The sequence below is a fragment of the Rhipicephalus sanguineus genome, chromosome 8 (assembly GCF_013339695.2).
Source record: "Rhipicephalus sanguineus isolate Rsan-2018 chromosome 8, BIME_Rsan_1.4, whole genome shotgun sequence".
NCBI lineage: Eukaryota > Metazoa > Arthropoda > Arachnida > Ixodida > Ixodidae > Rhipicephalus > Rhipicephalus sanguineus.
The window spans coordinates 79076938-79097953 of NC_051183.1; the positions used below are offsets into that span (position 1 = coordinate 79076938).

The window sequence follows — 21016 nt, forward strand, 5'->3', positions numbered from 1 at the left end:
AGCTGGTATTGACAATCTGTTAGTAATATGAGGCAAATTGAACGCGGCCCCCTATGTCACAAGATATGTTTACATCCTGTACATTCGCTCAAGGAATGCAGATTTAGTTCATACTGCACATTTAGTAAATGCATTAAAATGTATATCATATACATAATAATTCGGCAGATTTATCTCATCAGATAAAAACAATGCAACCCCTTTTCGGTGAATTGACCAGAGTGGCGCTCACTGGTATGCCTATAATTGTTAGCAATTAGCTTGCACGTATTACGTAAAGTAAAGCGGTGAACGCACTGCTGAATCCGAGTATCGTAGACGTGGGCGAACTCAACGGTATCCTCGGACATTCGGCAGTAGTCCGACAGCTGGGCCCAGAGTTTGGTGTCGATAGGGTCTGGGCAGATGCAGTAGACCTTGACGCCGGTGCGGTTGTAGTACATGTCCGACTGCGAGTAAAGCGCAAAACTGTTAAGTTGACTGCGTTTTGCTTGTATTTGTGCTACGAATATCTCATAAATCAGCAAAGTTTTTTGCATCGAAATTCTTGCTGCGACTAAAAGCTCAGTCCTATGAAAAAAAAAAACGTGAAAGCAGGCACTTCCGCGTAAATAAGAAACGCCTGCACTATATGAAGGAATAAAACTTTTCAGCTTGATGATAACTCAAGACGATGTTTGGAATTACTTATGTTCAGCTCAATTTACCATTATAAGCGTAGGCATGCGCAGGGCTATTCATTCGCAGGGACAGGAAAGACTATTCGCATTGGGTGCAAAAATTAAGATGAATCAATGACGTGCTCACAGGTCCTGCCTCTGATTTCTATATATTCGGTGCGAAAAATAGGAAGTAAGTCGTTCTTGGAATGCAACATCAGAGGGCATCGGTCACTAATATTGTCAAAACGTTGCACGTCATATTTGGATAATATTTGCATTGCATATAAATTTGCTTGGCATATTTGCATATATGCAAAAAAGTTGCACATTAAACAATGACACGACAGGTCCGTCTGAGTAAAGACTGTAAAGCTTACTTAACGCCCCCCTTTATGATTAAGGGGGGAGGGCGCCCCTCCCCTCTCTGCCCCAGTGTGGGCACGCCTATGGTTATAAGCAGTCGCAGTCCTGATTATAGGCAGCTTGTACGGCTCTTTAATGAAGCTTTGTATCGTAAGGCGTATTGTCACGTGGTCGTGACGTCAACGAAGACAGCAGTCGGCGTTTGCAGGATGAAACTGTTTATTTGGCCGAACTTGTGGCCGGAAAATGAGAACTAGAACTACAGCAATACACGCTGTACAATGATAGCGGCGAACAGGGCGTCGTCCGTCGATCAACCGACAAGCGGTCAAGCGCGTCGGCTTTTATACAGGCGCTATGGAACTTTCCAGCAATATCGCTGATGGCGGCGTTATCTCTCGAGAAAGCTGGAACATTCGCGTGCGGCGCGCAATCTTAACAAAACGATCTAGCAAAATCGTGAAGCTTCTCGAACACTTCTTCGGGGCCAGCGTCGAGCGTTGATAACCGTCCTTGCTGGTCAAACTCGAGCACATCAAAATAAAAGAAGAAGCGGGCGTGGCATTGCCCCCCTCTGAAAAAGCATCGTCCCGATGCTTGCAACATGAAAGGAAAAAAAACAAGTGCATACACAAATAAATTACAATAACAAAGGAAAAAGTAGAGTCCCCAGGTTCGCTAACGCGCAAAAAACGGCTTAAGGCGCACGACATGGACGACTTCAGGTCGTGCGCGGCGTCGCTGGGAGTTCGTAATTCCGTCCGGGACGACCTCGTAGTCAAGAGCGCCGTGACGTCGAAGCACCTTGTATGGCCCGAAGTATCGCCGAAGAAGTTTTTCACTGAGCCCACGTCGGCGTATCGGCGTCCAGACCCACACACGGTCACCGGGTTGGTACTCCATGTGGCGTCGTCGAAGATTATAGTGACGGCTGTCGACCCTCTGCTGGTTCTTGATGCGCAGGCGGGCGAGCTGTCGAGCTTCTTCGGCGCGTTGCAAATAGGCGGCAACGTCGAGGTCGTCTTCGTCGGTGGCGGTTGGTAGCATTGCGTCGAGCGTCGTTGCCGGGCTCCTTCCGTAGACCGAGCGGTACGGCGTCATTTGCGTCGTTTCTTGCATGGCCGTGTTGTATGCGAAGGTCACATACGGAAGGATGGCATCCCACGTCTTGTGTTCGACGTCGACATACATGGCCAGCATGTCGGCGATGGTCTTGTTTAGCCGCTCGGTGAGGCCATTGGTCTGTGGGTGGTACGCTGTGGTCCGGCGGTGGCTTGTTTGGCTGTATCTCAGTATTGCCTGAGTTAGGTCAGCCGTAAACGCCGTACCTCTGTCGGTGATGAGGACCTCTGGGGCGCCATGACGCAGGAGGATGTTCTCAACGAAGAACTTCGCTACCTCGGCGGCACTGCCTCTGGGTAGGGCCCTTGTCTCGGCGTAGCGGGTGAGGTAGTCGGTAGCTACGACGATCCATTTGTTTCCGGTATTGGACGTCGGGAACGGCCCCAGTAAGTCCATCCCAATTTGCTGGAACGGCCGTCGAGGTGGCTCGATAGGCTGCAGAAGTCCGGCTGGCCTAGTCGGCGGTGTCTTACGATCGCTGACAGTCCCGGCAGGTCTTGACGTAGCGAGTTACGTCGGCGACAAGGCGCGGCCAGTAGTACTTTTCCTGTATTCTTGCGAGCGTCCGAGAAACACCCAGGTGTCCAGACGTCGGGTCGTCATGCAGAGCCTGGAGGACCTCTGGTCGCAATGTCGAGGGCACTACGAGAAGGGAATCGGCTCGAAGCGACGAGAAGTTCTTCTTAAGGAGAACACCGTTGCGCAAGAAAAACGAAGTCAGTCCTCGCGTGAATACCTTGGGAACGACGGTGGTCCTGCCCTCGAGGTATTCCACAAGGCCTCTGAGTTCTGGGTCCGCTCGCTGTCGTTCGGCGAAGTCTTCGGCACTTATGGTTCCCAAGAAGCAGTCATCCTCCATATCGTCCTGCGGCGGTGGGTCGACGGGGGCGCGGGACAGGACAGTCAGCGTCGGAGTGTTTTCTTCCGGACTTGTAAACGACGGTTATGTCAAATTCTTGAAGTCGTAGGCTCCACCGTGCGAGGCGACCTGAAGGGTCCTTCAAGTTAGCTAGCCAACACAAGGCGTGGTGGTCGCTCACAACTTTGAAGGGCCGGCCGTAGAGGTAGGGGCGAAACTTCGATGTAGCCCAGATGATGGCCAGGCACTCCTTTTCTGTTGTGGAGTAGTTGATTTCTGCCTTTGATAGCGACCGGCTAGCATAACTGATGACCCTTTCGAATCCGTCGGTCTTTTGCACAAGGACGGCGCCGAGTCCTACGCTGCTTGCGTCGGTATGGATTTCCGTATCGGCGTATTCGTCGAAATGCGCAAGTATGGGAGGCGTCTGCAGGCGTCGTTTCAGTTCTTGAAATGCTTGAACTTGCGACGTTTCCCACCTGAATTCGACGTCGGCCTTCGTGAGTTGCGTCAGTGGCTCGGCGATCCGTGAAAATTCCTTGACGAAACGTCTGTAATAGGCGCACAAGCCGAGAAAACGGCGTACGGCCTTCTTGTCGGTGGGCGTCGGAAAGTCAGCGATGGCAGCTGTTTTCCGCGGGTCCGGGCGAACACCATCCTTGCTGATCACGTGACCCAAGAACAAGAGCTCCTCGTATGCGAAGCGGCACTTTTCAGGCTTCAAGGTGAGTCCGGAGGTCTTGATTGCTTGAAGTACAACTTCAAGGCGCCGAAGGTGTTCGTCGAAGTTTGAGGAAAACACAACGACGTCGTCCAAGTACACGAGACACGTCTGCCACTTCAAGCCGGCCAGTACTGTATCCATAACCCGTTGAAAAGTCGCAGGTGCCGAGCAAAGACCAAAGGGCATGACCTTGAACTCGAACAGGCCGTCTGGTGTTATGAAAGCAGTCTTTTCTCGGTCTCTCTCGTCGACTTCTATTTGCCAGTAACCGGTCTTGAGGTCCATCGACGAAAAGTACTTTGCGTTGTGTAATCGATCGAGGGTGTCGTCTATCCGGGGAAGGGGATACACGTCCTTCTTCGTGACTTTGTTCAGGCGACGATAATCGACGCAAAAACGTAGAGTCCCATCCTTCTTCTTCACTAGCACCACCGGGGATGCCCACGGACTCTTCGACGGCTGAATGATGTCGTCGCGTAGCATTTCGTCGACCTGTTTCTTCACGGCCTCGCGTTCTCGCGTCGAAACTCTGTACGGGCTCTGACGGAGTGGTCTGGCGCTTTCCTCTGTTATGATGCGATGTTTTGCCACGGGAGTCTGCCGAATTCTTGACGACGACGAAAAGCAGTCCTTGTATTGCAAGAGCAGGGTTTTGAGCTGTTCTTGTTTGTGCTTCTGAAGGCTGGGATTGATGTCGAAAGCTGGTTGCGGCACTTTATTCGTCGGAGTAGGCTCGGGAGAATCGGTGAGGCCGAAAGCATTGCTGGCTTCTACGATTTCTTCGATGTAGGCGACCGTCGTGCCTTTGCTCACGTGCTTGTACTCATTGCTGAAATTCGTGAGCATAACTGTTGCTTTCCCAGCCCGCAGCTCTGCTACTCCTCTTGCGACGCAAATCTTGCGGTTAATCAAGTGGTGCTGGTCGCCTTCAACAACGCCTTCCAGGTCTGCTGATTTTTGAGTGCCGACGGAAATGATGACGCTGGAGCGAGGGGGAATGGTGACCTGGTCTTCCAGCACATTCAAGGCGTGCTTTCTTGGCGGAGTGTGCGGCGGTAGTGCCTTTTCCGTGGACAGTGTTATTGACTTACACCTCAGGTCGATGATTGCACCATGAAGGCCTAAGAAGTCCATACCAAGGAAGGCATCTCTCGAGCAACGCGGCAGGATTACGAAGTTCGCGGGATAAATCCGGTTGTTAATGGTAAGTCTCGCTGTGCAGATTCCCTCCGGGGTTACGAGGTGACCTTCAGCTGTCCGGATTTCGGGGCCTTCCCAGGCTGTCCTACTTTCTTCAGCTTCGTGGCGAACGGTCCACTGATGACAGAATAGTCGGCTCCGGTGTCGACGAGGGCTGTGACGCTGTGGCCGTCGATAAGAACGTCGAGGTCGCTAGTTCGTCGTCTTGCGTTGCAGTTAGGTCGTGGCGTCGGGTCACGGCTACGTCGGTTTGTTCCGCTGCTTCCACGTTGCGTCGTCAGGTCTACTTCGGTCCGCGAGGTTTCGTCGTCAGGGGTTCGCGTCGTGTCCTGAAGCCTTCGTCGTGGCGGTGGCGTCGGCGGCGGAGGGTCTTCGGTATTTCGTCGTACAGCAACCGCACCTCCATCGGTTGCTGTCCTTAGTTTTCCGGATGCGGGCTAGGTGACCGGCCCCGGGTTGGGCCAGTGTATGGTCGGCGTTGGGGAGAGGCGTAGCGGCCTGGCGACGGCGATCGGGAAGGTCCTCGGGGGTCCACTGCGTTCCTGCCAGGTAGTCGGCGATGTCACGTGGTCTTTCCCCCTGCTGTGGACGAGGCGCGTCGACGGCGAACCCACGCAATCCCATCTGTCGATAATGGCAGCGGCGGTAGGTGTGGCCGGCTTCTCCGCAGTGGTAGCAGAGTGGACGATGGTCGGGGGCGCGCCAAACGTCGGTCTTCCTCGGTGTGTATCGCTGACCGGCTGGCGGGCGGTATGACGTCGGTGGTGGCGGCGGTGGTGCCTGGCGGCGGAACTGCTGGGGCGGCGCGACGTCTTGACGTGGGCGAGGAGGGGGGACGTTGCGTCGGGCTGCAGCAGCATAGCTCATTGCTTGAAGCTGCGGCGGTGCCGGCTCAGGAACACCCAGTGACTCTTTGATTTCCTCGCGGACAATGTCTGCGATCGAATCCACTTGAGGCTGCGGCGAAGGTAACAGCTTGCGCAACTCCTCCCGCACGATCGCTCGGATGGTTTCGCGCAAGTCGTCGGTGGCTAGTGAGTGCACTTCGGAATTGGTTGCAGACACCGTCGAGCGGTTGTATTGTTTCGTCCGCATGTCCAGTGTCTTCTCAATAGTCGTAGCCTCGGTGAGGAATTCGGCGACCGTCGTGGGCGGGTTGCGGACAAGTCCCGCGAAAAGTTCTTGTTTGACACCCCGCATGAGCAGGCGAACTTTTTTGTCTTCCGCCATCGCAGCATCGGCCTGACGGAAAAGTCGAGTCATCTCTTCCGTGAAGATGGTGACGTTTTCGTTTGGCAGCTGCACCCGGGTCTCCAGCAAAGAAGCGGCTCTTTCCCTGCGGACGACGCTTGTGAACGTGTGCAGGAATGTGCTGCGGAAAAGATCCCAGGTCTGCATTGAGGACTCCCGATTCTCAAACCAGGTTCTGGCCGCGTCTTCGAGGTAAAAGTACACGTGACGCAGCTTGTCTTCATTGGTCCAGTTGTTAAAGGCGGCGACACGGTCGTATGTTTCAAGCCAGGTCTCCGGGTCTTCAAACGACGACCCGCGGAAGGTTGGCGGCTCCTTGGGATGCCGAAGAAGGATCGGCGCAGGCTGCACGGGGTCGGTCATCGTCGCTGCGGTCGATCTTGGCATCTGCGACTGTCTGTCTTTTTCGGGAAGGAGCCCGTGCTCTGGCAGCAGTCCCTTCTGCCTGCGGCTTGTTCGACGATCCGGGTTCTCCTTGCCGTCGTCCTCGTCGTGGCTTGGGCTTGGGTCAGCGCTTCGCGGGGGCGTCCGGATCATGGAAGAAGCAGCACCTCCACCAGATGTCACGTGGTCGTGACGTCAACGAAGACAGCAGTCGGCGTTTGCAGGATGAAACTGTTTATTTGGCCGAACTTGTGGCCGGAAAATGAGAACTAGAACTACAGCAATACACGCTGTACAATGATAGCGGCGAACAGGGCGTCGTCCGTCGATCAACCGACAAGCGGTCAAGCGCGTCGGCTTTTATACAGGCGCTATGGAACTTTCCAGCAATATCGCTGATGGCGGCGTTATCTCTCGAGAAAGCTGGAACATTCGCGTGCGGCGCGCAATCTTAACAAAACGATCTAGCAAAATCGTGAAGCTTCTCGAACACTTCTTCGGGGCCAGCGTCGAGCGTTGATAACCGTCCTTGCTGGTCAAACTCGAGCACATCAAAATAAAAGAAGAAGCGGGCGTGGCAGTATTTTCATGAGTGCAAGCAGCACAGTTGCCCTGTTAACATTCATCATTTGCCTGCTTTGAATTGTATCCTCTACTTTGCGGTAGCAAACATGAATCTTAAAGGAACTTTTATTGAAAATTGTCGAATTACTCACTCCGAAGCATCTGGTCATAGTGACGATGGCGGCTTGCGATGTGTTGTACGCTGGAAGCTGCGGGAACACGTAGATGCCTGAAATGAAAATAAGTTATTAAAGTACATTCAAACATAGCCAGGTTTATTTTTCACACGAGGGCGTCGCTGCAGAATAAAAGCGATATTTGTGACTGGGGTAACGGCAGGGGATGTGATCTATTTCAATAACTGTGTAATGATATCGCGTCTGCAAGAAGAGTTTGGCAATACACGTACAAAATAATTTGAAGACATCGTGGAATTAAGTACCAATAATGTGGCAAAACATGTAGTGGGGAGACATACGATGAATGCTGCTCGCTGTCAATGTTCAAACGGTAGTCAAGTTTGTGCTAGTTGTGAAGCAATGGAATGATTTTAAGTATTGCATGTAAACAAACTTTACCTTGCTTTGTTACGTCTGCGAGGTATTGCGTGACGACCTATCATTGTCGCGGTAGATTTCCGGCGCTGATATTATAAGAACATGGTGTTATGGCGGGAACAATGTTGCTGCTTCGAAACGAATATCTGAGCGCTGGGAATTCATTATATACGCTTTAGAAAAGTGAAGGCAGCCCAAAATGTAGGTATCATTAAATCACAATTTGTATGAAGTACGCAGTATACTGCATCAACGACTCACCACAGCAAGACAGCCTCGTTGACCTCCTTCTCTTTACTTCTTTCTCTCTCTCTATGATTTACTTCAGTCGATATAAAGTATGAATTGTAGTTTCAAATGTACATGGGTTAGCTATATTAGTTCCCGTTACGTGAAAAAAGCGGGTGCGAAGCGAATTAGCTCTTTAAGATAATTCACAAATTCTTCTTGATTTTACAAAAGTTTATAGAAGTTTTCAGTGATTAAATTAATTACATAAAGTCGCATTTGGGCGAAGCTTATTACAAAAATATATTAACATAAGGCCCCAGTTGGTTTAAAAAATGTAGGTTTAGTGTTGTAGTAGTTGCATTAAAACCAACGAACATTTGAAAGTGCAGGCACGAATGGGCAATGTTACATCATGTTTTCATTTTTGTGTTTCAGTTACGTTTAAGCCTTTGACGTATGCGGCCAGGTACCCGTAGTTAGAGGTAATATTGTGCTCAAGGATTTCAAAAGAAATTCATTGCCCCATATGAAAAAAAACTAACAAGATTTGAAACCTGGGGTGACGTTTCTTAGTTCAATACTGTAGTAATATTGGTTAAGGGGAGAAATGAAATTAGTTTTGCGATGATTTTCGTCCACACGATATACAGTATCTATCAACGACTCATACCTGATACTGATGACACGTTGACGATGTGTCCTCCTTTGCCGCCCTTAGATTTGTCCATGTATTTCAATCCGAGAAGGATGCCGGAAAAGTAGGCTTCCTTGAAATGTAACATTAAAATATTAATTAGGCCAAAGCAAGACAGATATCTGCTGTCAGTCACGCCGCACTATGGAAACCGTTTTCACAGATGCCGCTATGGGATTACTGTGAGCGGAAGTCAAGGGATGGTGCCGTTTGGGGAAGCCACCATTTACGCTTACACATATTGCTAAACATACCTCTGCGATGCTTTATGTATTAAATGCGAAGCATTTCTTAGCGAACCTCAGGCACTTTGGGCGTTTCTATCTACGTATCTATCTATCTATCTATCTATCTATCTATCTATCTAGCCGCCTACGTCCGGGCGCTCTCCCGGTCGTCTCCATAGGTCGTGATATACGAAAATTCGCATAGCATAGGATGAGTGTATGATGAACACGATTCACTGATGATGACATGAATAATCCAAAATACCTGTCACGTACGCCATGAAACCCTTTCCCTCAGTTGTGTGTGGCACACACCCGCATACCAGAGTTTATGGTATGCGGGTATGTGCCACAGGTGACAACAGTCTCACTCAACGCAGTAACCGCGAACATACACATTGACACGGAAGGAAAGTGATAATAATAGCATTTGTTGGGGCTTTACGTTCCAAAACCACGATATGATTATGACAGACGCTGTAGTGAAGGGCTCCGGAAATTTTTACCATCTGGTATTCTTTCACGCGCACTGATATCGCACAGTACACGGGCCTCTAGCATTTCGCCTCCACTGAAATGCGACCACCGCGGCTGGGATCGAACCCGCGACCTTCGGGTCAGCAGCCGAGCACCGTAACCACTGCACCACAGCGGCTGACGTATGGAAAGTTAGCGAGCTGACGACAGAGCACCCCAGGGAGACGCTGGGCTACCATCCACTCGTCCACGTGGTCCGCAACGTCGACCACGTGGATTAAGCAAAAACTGGGGTCAGTGCTTCCTGCAATAACTCTGCCAAGAGGACCACGTCCTTCACGATTACCGGTGACTTCAGCATTGATTTATCAAAACCCAACAACGCCTGGTTCTTAGGCGGCATGAAAGACGGCTTGGATGTGGGCAGGGCATCCCAAGACCTCGGTACCACGTGCAGGACAGGATGCACCATAGATCATTTCATCGTAAAAGCCATCCGCGGTTTCCACCAGTTCTACTACACCTCGCACATCACTACACTTAGACCGTTCGTAGCCGCGACCACGAACGGATCCGATAACAAGTCCTGTCCAGCTGCTGGTGCTCACTAATCACGGTGGTGATGACCTTATTCAAGAACTGTCAAGAACATCTTCCACACATGCACACGAGTTCGTGAAACGTACGTGCGTTCTCCGTCGTAACGGATAAGTATAAGCATAACAACTGTAACGCAACTCTAACAACTGCAACTGTGACTGTAACGTACGTGCAGTGCGCCTGCGCGTGCCATCCGACTGTGTATGTGTTTATGGAAAATTTCCTGAATGAAGCTTAGTTGCCAGTAGCGCCTGTCCTGTGCATCTGTGTTCCTTCATTGTCCTATTCGAATTCGCGCTGTCCAGTATTGAAGAATGTAAGCACTACATATCAGCTTACTGCGTCTGGTGTTGATAACACCTATGTTGCTGTTGGCATCGTTAAGCAACTGCAAACAACTGGTTAGATAACACATGCGCGACTGTTCAAAATATGTATGTGCGTATACCATTTGCACATTTCTCTAGTGTCATTCCGTAACATTTCGCGCAATGTGAAAAACTGCGACACAGTCACCTTCCTGCGCATGCTTCGCATAACATCGATTCCCACGGTATGTGGGATCTGCCGAATTTTTTCATGATGAAGTCAGTCTCAAATGTTGTAGTATATATATATATATATATATATATATATATATATATATAAGGAAAGAAGTGTTAATTTCAAGGGCTCGTTTTCTTTGTTATACACAATAATAATGAGAACTAACAGACAATAATGCCAAGGAAAGTATAGGGGATGTTTTTAGTAATAAATGTAAGGTAATTGTGAAGAAAGAAAAGTGGACGAAAAGACAGCTTGCCACGGGCAGGGACCGAACCTGCGACCTTCGAATAATGCGGCCGATGCTCTACCAACTGAGCTACCGCGGCGGCCATCCCCCCGTTCACTTTATAGGGTATATGTGTGCATTTAAACGTGGGAGCGTCAGTCAGCGCCGCCACTAGCCATGACGGCGAGTGTGGAACACTCTTTTTCTGCCTTGTTGGCGTCACGTAGCACGTGAACTTATATATATATATATATATATATATATATATATATATATATATATATATATATATATAGAAACCTGCTTGACAGGCAGAGAAGATAACCATGTGACGGCAGATTTGCTCGTGCACAGAGAATGTCAACAGACACACTTATGTAACAGTGACCATTTCTATTTCATGTTGTGGCAGTACATCATTATTCGTGAACATTATCAGGACGCTGAATTGTGCCTGATTGCTTTACACATTAGGTTGTGTACTAAATCATTAGTTAGATACCAACAAGTTTCATATTTGACAGAACAAATAATAAGCTCAAGCTATCTGCAAATCCAGCATTTGCGATTGCTATAATCTTTCAACTGCACATTTTAGGTGCAGGTCTTTGAGACTATTTACGAAGCAAATCAGTGCGAGTAGGCTGACTAGCTAAATGGCCATTACGATATTTTTTAAAGTAATGTGTGGCTGGTGTGCGACCACTGGAGTTTTTTCGTGTGAATCATGACTTGGTATAATTAAAGGTGGAGGTAAAACATAGCATTCCATTCCTAAAAACTATTTTTACGTTTTGGTTGCATCCCTATCCAAACTTCATTTCGCACTTTGTAGTGCCCAAATAGAGCGCTGCCACTCATAGAAAATACTGCAAAGGGACGCGAAAAGGCTTCCGCAAATTGCAGGGTTTCGCAGTTTGACTATTATTATCAAAACGAAATAAGCCCGCGATTGTATTCTGCAACGAGGATGTATGCTTAACACCAATTATGCCGTAATTGATCAACTCACGAGGTTCACGGAGAATAGTTTTCGCCAGTTGTCTTCACCAGCAATACCGGCGTTGTTGACAACAATGTTAATGCATCCAAAGTGGTTCTTGGTCTTCTTAAAGCCATCTGCAAAGTATAGAAGCATCCTTGGTTTAAACCGCAAGTTACGGGTGAAAGTCAATATCGCAGAGGTGGTGACTGCCACTTCTTTGGTAGTCAATATTTTTGCGATATTTAGCGCTTCGCAAACTCACCAGCGCACGAGGGTTTAAGGATTGTTTTGCAGCAACGTCTGTTTTGTGGAAAACTTCAAAAATAAAAAATGTCATGCGTTGATTCGTATTAAACATGGTCCAAGTGCATTTGAACTTGTTGTTTTCTTATTGCCATTACGAGCGCCAAATGCGGGTGCTCGGCACCACCGTAATTCTGACTACACACTACTTATGTGAAGTTAACTTATACAATTCGAGATACTTATCTGCATTGTCGCCGCATCATTTCTTTGCGGATAATATACATAGCTATTAAGCCAAGCTTTCAGTTTATACGCTTGCATAGAATAGGAAGCTATGCACCAAAACGAATAACAATGTCGATTTCATTTAATAAATTAAACGCTTCACTTTTGTGACCATACCAGCAATTAACGATGTTCGACGCCATTCATTTGCCCTCCTTGTAGGTGTGTCTTAAATCCTTCCGGGCATCATCAGAAACGTTCGTTCTACACCAATCATGTTTACATGGCTTCTAGTATATGTGTTTTTAACATCTCGTTGACAATACGTCATCCCGTATTACCATGAACGCTGGCATTACGACTGTAAGTAAAACTAATATTTGAGTACTTAACGCTATATCTTTGCGGATTTTTGTGCGTGTCAGTGGCCTTTCCAAGGGAGCACAATTCACCCCTGCCCCAGTTCTTCTTAGTGGCACGAGAAAGAAGTCACATTCTTGTTTCTCTCCCAAGGACTTCCGGTTTTCCGAATATTCAGAACAATTTTTCTAAAAAATAAAACTGGTACGAAATCGATGGTACGGTTCAAGTTAAGAGTTATATTGGACACATGTGGCATAAGAGCTTAAGTTCACTTAAGGTATTGGCTAATAAACTCTCAGGATAATTAGTGAAAATTGATTGAATGATTTAATTCGAAGAGCAGACGGTTTTCTTGTGAGCAGCTGATGCCATTGCGGCACCTGTCGGAGCAGATGTCAACTGCGCGCTTCTTTATACGTGGCTTCTGAGATTCGCTTCGGCAGTGCCACGAAAACAGTGTTAACCCAAGGAATAAACCAGGCCATAGGAAGGCCGAGGTGCGACTGCCACTACTAGACATCTAAGGCAAGGATTAGTGTCGCTTCCATTATTTTTTGCCTCTGTAGTTGTCTCCTTGTTCCTTACCCCTATTTCCTCCCAGCTTTCGTAGGGTAGCAAACCGGAACATTCAGTTCCGGTTAATATCACTGCCTTTGCCTCATTTTTATCTGTCTCTCTATCTTCACGGCTAACAAACATGTAACTTGCTTAATCTGCCACGGCACCGTCATAATAATAAAAAAATGTAGATAACAGTGCATAATGCTGAGAAGATAGTTCTTCATTAACTGTTCGAGGAGAAGAGCGTCGTCGCCTTTTCGCTTTTTGTCTGCCAAGTTATCCGAGCAGAGATCGAAGCGCGGGCTCGAATCTAACCGGCGACCCCGAAATCAGTGACGTAACACCTTCTCCGCACCGTAATGCCCAGAGATAAGCCATAAAATTCTGCGCAATGATAAGAGAAAACAAAGAAACATGTAATCTAACCAAACAATAACGAATGTATCGCGTCCAGGCGCAAGCGACGCGACTTAAAAAGTCGTGCATGGCGGCCCGTATAGAGGTTTATTTCGAAGATGGGTTGTCGCTGCCACTAGCTTATCTCGAGATCAATTTATTGCTTTGTCCTGGTGCCGCAAGCCCTGGTCTTCCGCCGCGAATGCGTCGGCGTCCTCAATAACGACTTCGACCTGTTTTTTTTTTTATGAGAATAGCGAGAGCGCCCTCTAGTGCGCCCCCTTCCGCTGGGAAACATGGTCCCACGCAAACTGCCCGCGACTTTGTTCCTTAACTACACTGATCTCTCTGACCATTGTAACTGCTGTTGTCTACGTACTGGCATACCTTGATTTCCAGTCGCGATAATCGTGAAAAACGTCTTTTCTTTCGATTCTCGGGAGGTGCAATATCATGTGTAAACAGAGGCGTTATCGTGTTCTCCCATTTATGTTTTTCGCGTTGTTTCTTAAGTAGACCGTCTGCTTTGAGCAATCAGACTGGCTGGTCTTGTTTTCGATATGTTATCGGATTTTTCGGCCGTGGTGGTTGCGAAAGACCTGTTCTTTTTTATCTCATTCCGTTTTGCGTTGTTGGAGGTGTGATATCGGTAATAAATTGCAAGCACGGGACAACATCCCTATTTTGTTCATTTTCTTGCTTCGCCGGCGTGCATTTGCATACAAATGGACTTTAAAGAAACTGCGCGAGACCACAGTACCGATACTTCCTCGAGTGGTCTGTAAGCTGGCCTTTAGATAAACGAAACTTCTTGTGGAACGTGTTGTAATTAACATAACTTGTTTGTTTTGCCGTGTCCGCAGCACATTTTACACTTTGTTGGCGCTATTTTAGTGCTCGAATCGGGGAAGTAGAACACAGGCGAAAATTTCATTGGCGTAGACTCAGTAGAGTTGCGAAAGAGATTGAACCCTCGTGTAACCCATAGACCTGCCATCGAGACTTAGCAACTTTGAAATTCTTCAGCTGATTGCTATATCCAAGGTTCGTTTTTTTGCCATGGAGGTAATATTTTGATGACAGGAGGAATGAAAAAAATGCAAGCAAGCTAGCAAGGAAGGAAGCAAACAAACAAGCAAAACTTTCTGGTGCTTTGCTTTCTGTGCACGTTGAACACTATCAGGTGATCAGTAGTATTCGTGAGAATCTGCTAAGTTGTTTGTCAGGAATCCATCGCTTTGGTTCTGTAAGCCTTGTAACTTTTTTTTTGCATTCGGGTATATGAGAAGGTTTTGAATCTAAATTATACAATGTTGGTGAGATTGTAAGCAGATATTGCCTTCAGTGGAAGCTACTGTATGATTTGCAGGAACGCTGCTGAAAGAAAGAGAAAAAGAAAGAATAGTTCAATTATACCTCTTGCTCTGACAAGCACCAGATTCTCACAACAAGTAATGCTATCTTCCATGCCTTTTAAAAAATAATTTCTTAATACTAGATATGATAGTTCGCACGTTATCAGAAATAAAGCAAATAGTAATGAAGTCTTTTCATTCGAGAGAAAACTGTTAGATGTGCACAGTGTCATCAGTGCTTTAGAGGACCGTCCGGTAGGATAAACAATAAAACAAACGTCTAAGTTGTAGACTGCAAATCTCGAACACGCTGTTTGTTTTCGGTTGTTTCTGTGACGCCGCGTCACCCACATTAGCAACTTTACGTTGTGCAGTTGAGTTTCTAACATGCAATAATACTTCGATATTTTAACCGGATTACCCTTATAACAACATATGAATATTGCGTGCGTGCCGAACGGAGGGCTGTAGTCATCAGTGAGTGATGAATGGAATTATTATTTTGAAGTTCTGAATAACAATTACGTCTAGCGTCCGCAAAGCAACACACACACCGGTTATGAAACATGGCCTAACTCTGTCCTGATTATAGCTCTCCCAGAAAATCTTCAACAGGCGTCTAATATAAGTGCACTACCGCTTTTACCTTCTTTCTAACTCACAAAAGGCAGGCACTCGAGTTGTACTATATTTATCGCGACAGGCAACGCATCCACCTCCTGTTTTCCTAACCACACGGCGCGTATTTCAGCCCCAATGACAACAGTGCGGTAAACGGGCCACCCGATAAGGGACGCTAGCGCGTACAGAAGAAGGATTAAAGACGCCGGTGAAGTGTACGCTGTTATGCCACTCCCGTTTTACAGAAGCAGTAACGTATACACACTGCGAGATTCTGTATAGCCAAGGTGCGGCAGTGCGCTTTTCCGAGCGAGTACGATTAACGCAGCGGCACGCTCCAGCGGCAGGTTATTTGCGAAAGCTCGCCTCTCAGTGCAACCAAGGAGGAAGCTGCGGGAAGGCACAAAACACTCGCCCACATTGACTGGCGTGGCGCCATCCCACAGCCTCCCAACACCGCAACGAATGCGACGACTCCTAGCTCTCCTAGCGGGGCATGTAGCGGAGTGCGTTGAGGAGTGCGGGTGCGGGTAACAAGGGGAGAGGGTAATGGGAGAGAAAACGAGAATGGGTGCGGAATTGATGTGACGTCACAGTTGAGAATCCTCCTCTCCTTTGTTCTTTCTGCGGAGCCGACTGCTACGGAGGGTCGATGTTTTTCGAGGGTGAGTGCGGAGGAGGGCTGCATTCTGTTCGTAATCCGTGTGCGGTAGCGAGCACAGAGGAAGGGGATGCAGTTGCGGTGGCGTGCCGCCAGTCGTGAGCTAGTCGCGCGCCCGGAATCCGTGAGACAGCGGCCCTGAGACGACGAGAGTGCGGTTCTTGCTGCGGCGTCCCATATAATCGCGGCGGTTGCCGTCGTTGTCTCTGTTCTTTTGTTCGTGTTGCTTCGGATCAAAAGTCTTTCTCGTTTCGCGGTCCGCTGATTCGCGGTGGCGGCGGCTCCTCTAATCCGGTGTGTGCGGCCGAGTTACACAAAAGCCGGCTGCTGTCCGGTCCGACAGATATCGCCGGACGCTTATGATTGAGCGCTTGCTTTTCTCCTGCCTCACCAGCTCGCTTTGTGCGTTGTTTTTCTATCGTCCTTCGACGCAACTGCAGTGCCACGCGGCTAATGTATTTCAGTGTATACATAGTATGCCTGCTGGCGCCTTTTCTCTTGTTCTTTATGATTTCTGTGCTCACGCTCACTCATTTCGGAGTAGCATGTAATTATTCGAGAACGTTTCTTTTTGCATCTGTTGGGACTTAATTACGATGCACGATCTTCCTGCTGAGTGAGTCGCGATAGGCTGCGCTGAAAAGATAAGTCTTCACGACGCTTCACTTCCGTTTCCGGCAGGCCACGCCTTCAAGACAAACAGCTCTTGAATATGCATCGCGCGGCAGCTGCCACGTAATCCCTGACTACGTGCTGTCACGCCATTCACTCTTGCTTTTCTTTCTATCATTTTATCTCGGAGCATTAGTTTCTGTTACGTTTGGTAACCACTCGAGGGGCTTTTGGAGCGCGAAATCGTTCGTACGCGAAGGTCTTTCCACGAGAATGATGCCTGGCTTTACCTTCGCGTGCCTGCATTTAGTTTCGTATCATTCCGTTTAGGGTGATGTTTAAGCGATACCTGGCGATATCGTGACTCTCTCGCTTCGGCGCATGTTTGAGTGTGTGCCTGAGAGGATCCATCAGATACAACTGTGTTCATTTGATTATTGCAAAATATGCAATCAACGGCCTACATAAGTTCGTGTGGTCACCTTGTACAGCTCGAAGAACATGTTACAAAGAATCAATTTGCGCACGATATTGTTTTTCAACCTCGTTCTTATTCAGTATTTATATTATCTGTGGCTTCAGAACTGTCAGGCATTCTTTTCAGTAAGCGAAATGGAAATTTTGATGGATGACTCGCGTTTTTGTGCACTTCTAAACGCAGGCGATGGACGAATGGAAATCATTTCCGGAGTAAACGCTCTGACCGACTTATAGCGAACGCGGTCGGCGTCCTTCTTCGCGAACAATCGCGGCATAGATGGCGATGTCCTTGAAGGCATTGTTGAAATCTGGCAGGTCCGCCTCTGCGTATTATCATTCGGACGTTCTTATACGACGCAAATGATCCGCCGTTCCGCCACGTGACATCTTTGAAATTTGTGAACGCGAGGAACTTATATGCATTCATGCAAGCGAAAAATTGGTAGCTGACATCATTCAAGATGGCAGATTTTCAGCTCACGCGCTTTTAGGGTCCATTATCAGTTTAAATATTATCCCTCTCTATTTAAAAAAAAAATAAGGTGTTGCCATTTTGCATTGGGAAGTGTATGCTCTTTTTGTGAGTTTCTGTAATCCCAGGATTTTCGAAATCGTTATTTATTTCATCAGGCACTCAAACTCGACGCATTGTGGTCAGTATGCTGCGTCGATCCCTAGGGCGAACCAAACCATACAACGGCAAACCTTTCGGTTACCGGCCTATAGCTAACTGCCCAGCTGCACAGAACATGGTTCCCAAGGGAAGTAGTTTAGTGAAATATTAATTTGTGCCACACAACTCGGCAAATGAAGCACCAAGCAAATCATGTGTACTGCACAGGGGCGTAGCCAAGGGGGGGTTGGGGGGGTTCAACCCCCCCCCCCCGAAATTTTTCAGTTTTGCTTGCGTATATATACACGCGCACATACAAACGCACGCACGAACATACATAAAGTATGGTTGAACCCCCCCCCCCCCCCCCGAAAATAATTTCTGGCTACGCCCCTGGTACTGCATCATGCAATACACACGACCGCGGGGTAAGAAATTATACTCTTTTGTGCAAACATTATAAGTGGAGATTCTCTGAAGTTGTACTTGTTCTTAATTGGGGAATTATTTTGAAGGCTGCATGACTCCTAATAATGAGTGCAGACACGGGGTTAAAACAGCGCGCTCCGGCTGCGTGTGTGTCGAAACGGCCTGAATACTGGTCAGGCTTGCCGCAGCTTCGAAAACATTGTTTGAAGCTTTCCATTGAGCGGAACATTTGAAATAGAATTGAAAAGGCGAGTTTTATTTAATAGTAATTACACACTCCTGCACTGTTAAGAGGCATAGCTAATGTCGTCCGGCGTGTTAATAGATCTTGGTCATTTTTGCAGACACCGTATTGCCAGTGGACACATGCAACGCCATGCATGTTGCGTTACCTTCGAACTGGGCCTCGTTGCTGACATCACACTTGTAGAATACGCAGTTTGAGTTGGGAAATTTCTTCACCATGTCGGCGGTCGTCTGCTTGCCCATGGGTTCGTCGATGTCCAGTATGGACACCTGCGGGAATTGTGAAGACAGGTACAACGGATTGCGATTAGATGCTGATAGACGGCGGAAAAATCAGAAAAGTGAGGGGTGGGCCGATCCGAGCGGACAAATGAACCCCCCCGCCAGTCACACTCCTCTGAATACGCCTATGAACAGCATGCGAAAGAGTCCTAAATACCTCGAATTATGTTATATATTGCCAAAATAAAGCAGGCACTCGCCTTGTTCAAGAGGAAATAAACATATATTTCGGGCCTGATAGGGGTTCCTTGTTCATAATGAAGATGGGTTAGAGAGGGCTGTCTTAGGTGGCACAGAGTGCGCATGCATATCTTGCACTCCCCTATCACCCATTTTCTTTGGGAACAAGGACCCGCAGCGGCCCCGAAACGACAGTATACGCTTATCTTCTTTTGAACAAGGCGAGTGCCTGTTTTATTTTGGGAGTGAATCACACTTGCCTGACGAGTTTTCGTCGCACCTTGGAAAATGTCATAGATATTCGGCAACTCACTCAAATACAGAAGGAAAAAAAAATGTCTTCTTTGAAGGAGTGACGTAAATGCATCAGCGCCAACATTTGGGTCAGTTGAAGTTTCGGCTTGTGTGAGAGCCGCGACAGAGAGAGTGCAAGCTTGCAGTCCCGTCTCTTTCTACGTCCATGATAACGTCTCTGTTGTACCCGCGATGAAATGGCATTTGCCCCTGTCATATACACGTGCAACATCATTCAACATGGTAACAATGCAGGAGCGCTACGCTACGTAAAATTAAAAGGGGATCACTTGAATTAGCATGTTTTTTTTAAATAAAAATGTATGTTTAACATTTGTAGTCTCATTCTTTTATTATGAATTGAAGCATGATCTTGGTGATAATAAATTTGAGCAACCTAGGCGCCATGACCCTTGCGATAAACAGTGTCGCTAACTTTTCAATCATCAATGCAATCAAAAGTGGATAATTTATATGAAGTGACCTAAACTGTGGAGTTCGGTAAACCAAATGACAACATCCGGGAGGCTAACTGTTACGCCTGGCAATTAAGTTCCAAAGCTTTTCGAGGGGCCGCCTATAGAGCCGACAAAATATGGCTGCCAGAAGCACTGCACATATTTTTTTCTTGATTAGATGACTCATGCCAACACGACCGGATTAAGCAATGCAAAATACTTGGCAGAATTCCGGCAAACAATGCGTACTGCTTCCTCAGTGATAAATGCACCGGCGGACCACGATTTTCTTCTCAACCCTGCAACGCGTGCCTCAGCATTAGGCAATGCGAAATAGTTGATATGGCGCCAGCTCAATGGAATACCGAGTGCTTGCCGCATTGTTGTGTGATGGCGTTGAGTCGGGAAGTCTGCATTTGCTTTCACGAGGAGAAAAAATCGCCGGACCTGCGCGGAACACGCAGCACTATCACAGCGAAATCTGGAAGAGCGGCCTTTCTAGAGCCCGTTGTAAATTCTCTTGGGGCAACTGATACAAGTACACTTGCAAGGCACCCACTACGCCAGAAGTCATAATTTTTGTAAAGTAGGGACGCACCCACTATGCCATTATTCCTCATTATGCGGAGAAGAGTAGTGCCCGCTACTTATCTGCCAGGCATTATGTGCACTTTGTGCTGTGGCTGATGACGATGAAGAAATATGACTGAGTTCTTTGTAATGGGTTGGAAGCATTCAACGACCCACTCGATTCGCAGTTCGCATTGTGTGACGCCTGGTTGTTATTTTACTCTTCTACCACGCTATGTTACATATCTTAACGACGTTCCTTGCCCGATATATGACGCCTGTATAGGGTCTTTTTGCTTAGAAGTATCAAGCACGGGCGTGGCTCTGTGGTAGAATACCCGACCGCCACGCAGACGGCCCGAATTGAAAGCCCATACGATCCTGGATATTTTTTTGTCATTTCATTTTTTTTTCTTTTCGCGCGATAGCGGTTACGGACAACGGCGGCGGCGGAACACGACGGAAGCAAAATTGGCTGTTGTGATCTCATAACAACTTTCACTATAAAATATTTCGCGGTGTTTGTTGCCTAAGCAAAGTGTTTTGCGACTCGCCGTGATAGTTTGGTAGGTACGTTATCGCGCTGCTGTGCTCGAGGACGCGGGTTGGCTTCCAGGCCATGGTGGCCGCACTTCAATGGGGCCGAAATGCAAGGACACCAGTTCGCTTAGATTTAGGCGTCCGCTACTCCAAGTTACCCCCCACCCCCCCCACCCACACACTTCAAAGTGCCTAATAATTATACCTGA

The 21016-nt window shown here is 47.8% G+C and overlaps 1 protein-coding gene across 1 annotated transcript in view; it reads right to left on the reverse strand.

Annotated features, from left to right (window-relative positions):
• LOC119403342 (uncharacterized) overlaps positions 1 to 21016 on the reverse strand; it is a 53856-nt gene that overhangs the window by 673 nt on the left and 32167 nt on the right. Inside the window, exons 10-14 of the mRNA XM_037670285.2 lie at positions 18630 to 18753; positions 11703 to 11809; positions 8588 to 8684; positions 7282 to 7358; positions 298 to 449 (exon numbers count right to left, since the gene is read on the reverse strand). Of these exons, the coding sequence (XP_037526213.1) occupies positions 298 to 449; positions 7282 to 7358; positions 8588 to 8684; positions 11703 to 11809; positions 18630 to 18753 (557 nt within the window). The remainder of the gene's footprint in view (positions 1 to 297; positions 450 to 7281; positions 7359 to 8587; positions 8685 to 11702; positions 11810 to 18629; positions 18754 to 21016) is intronic.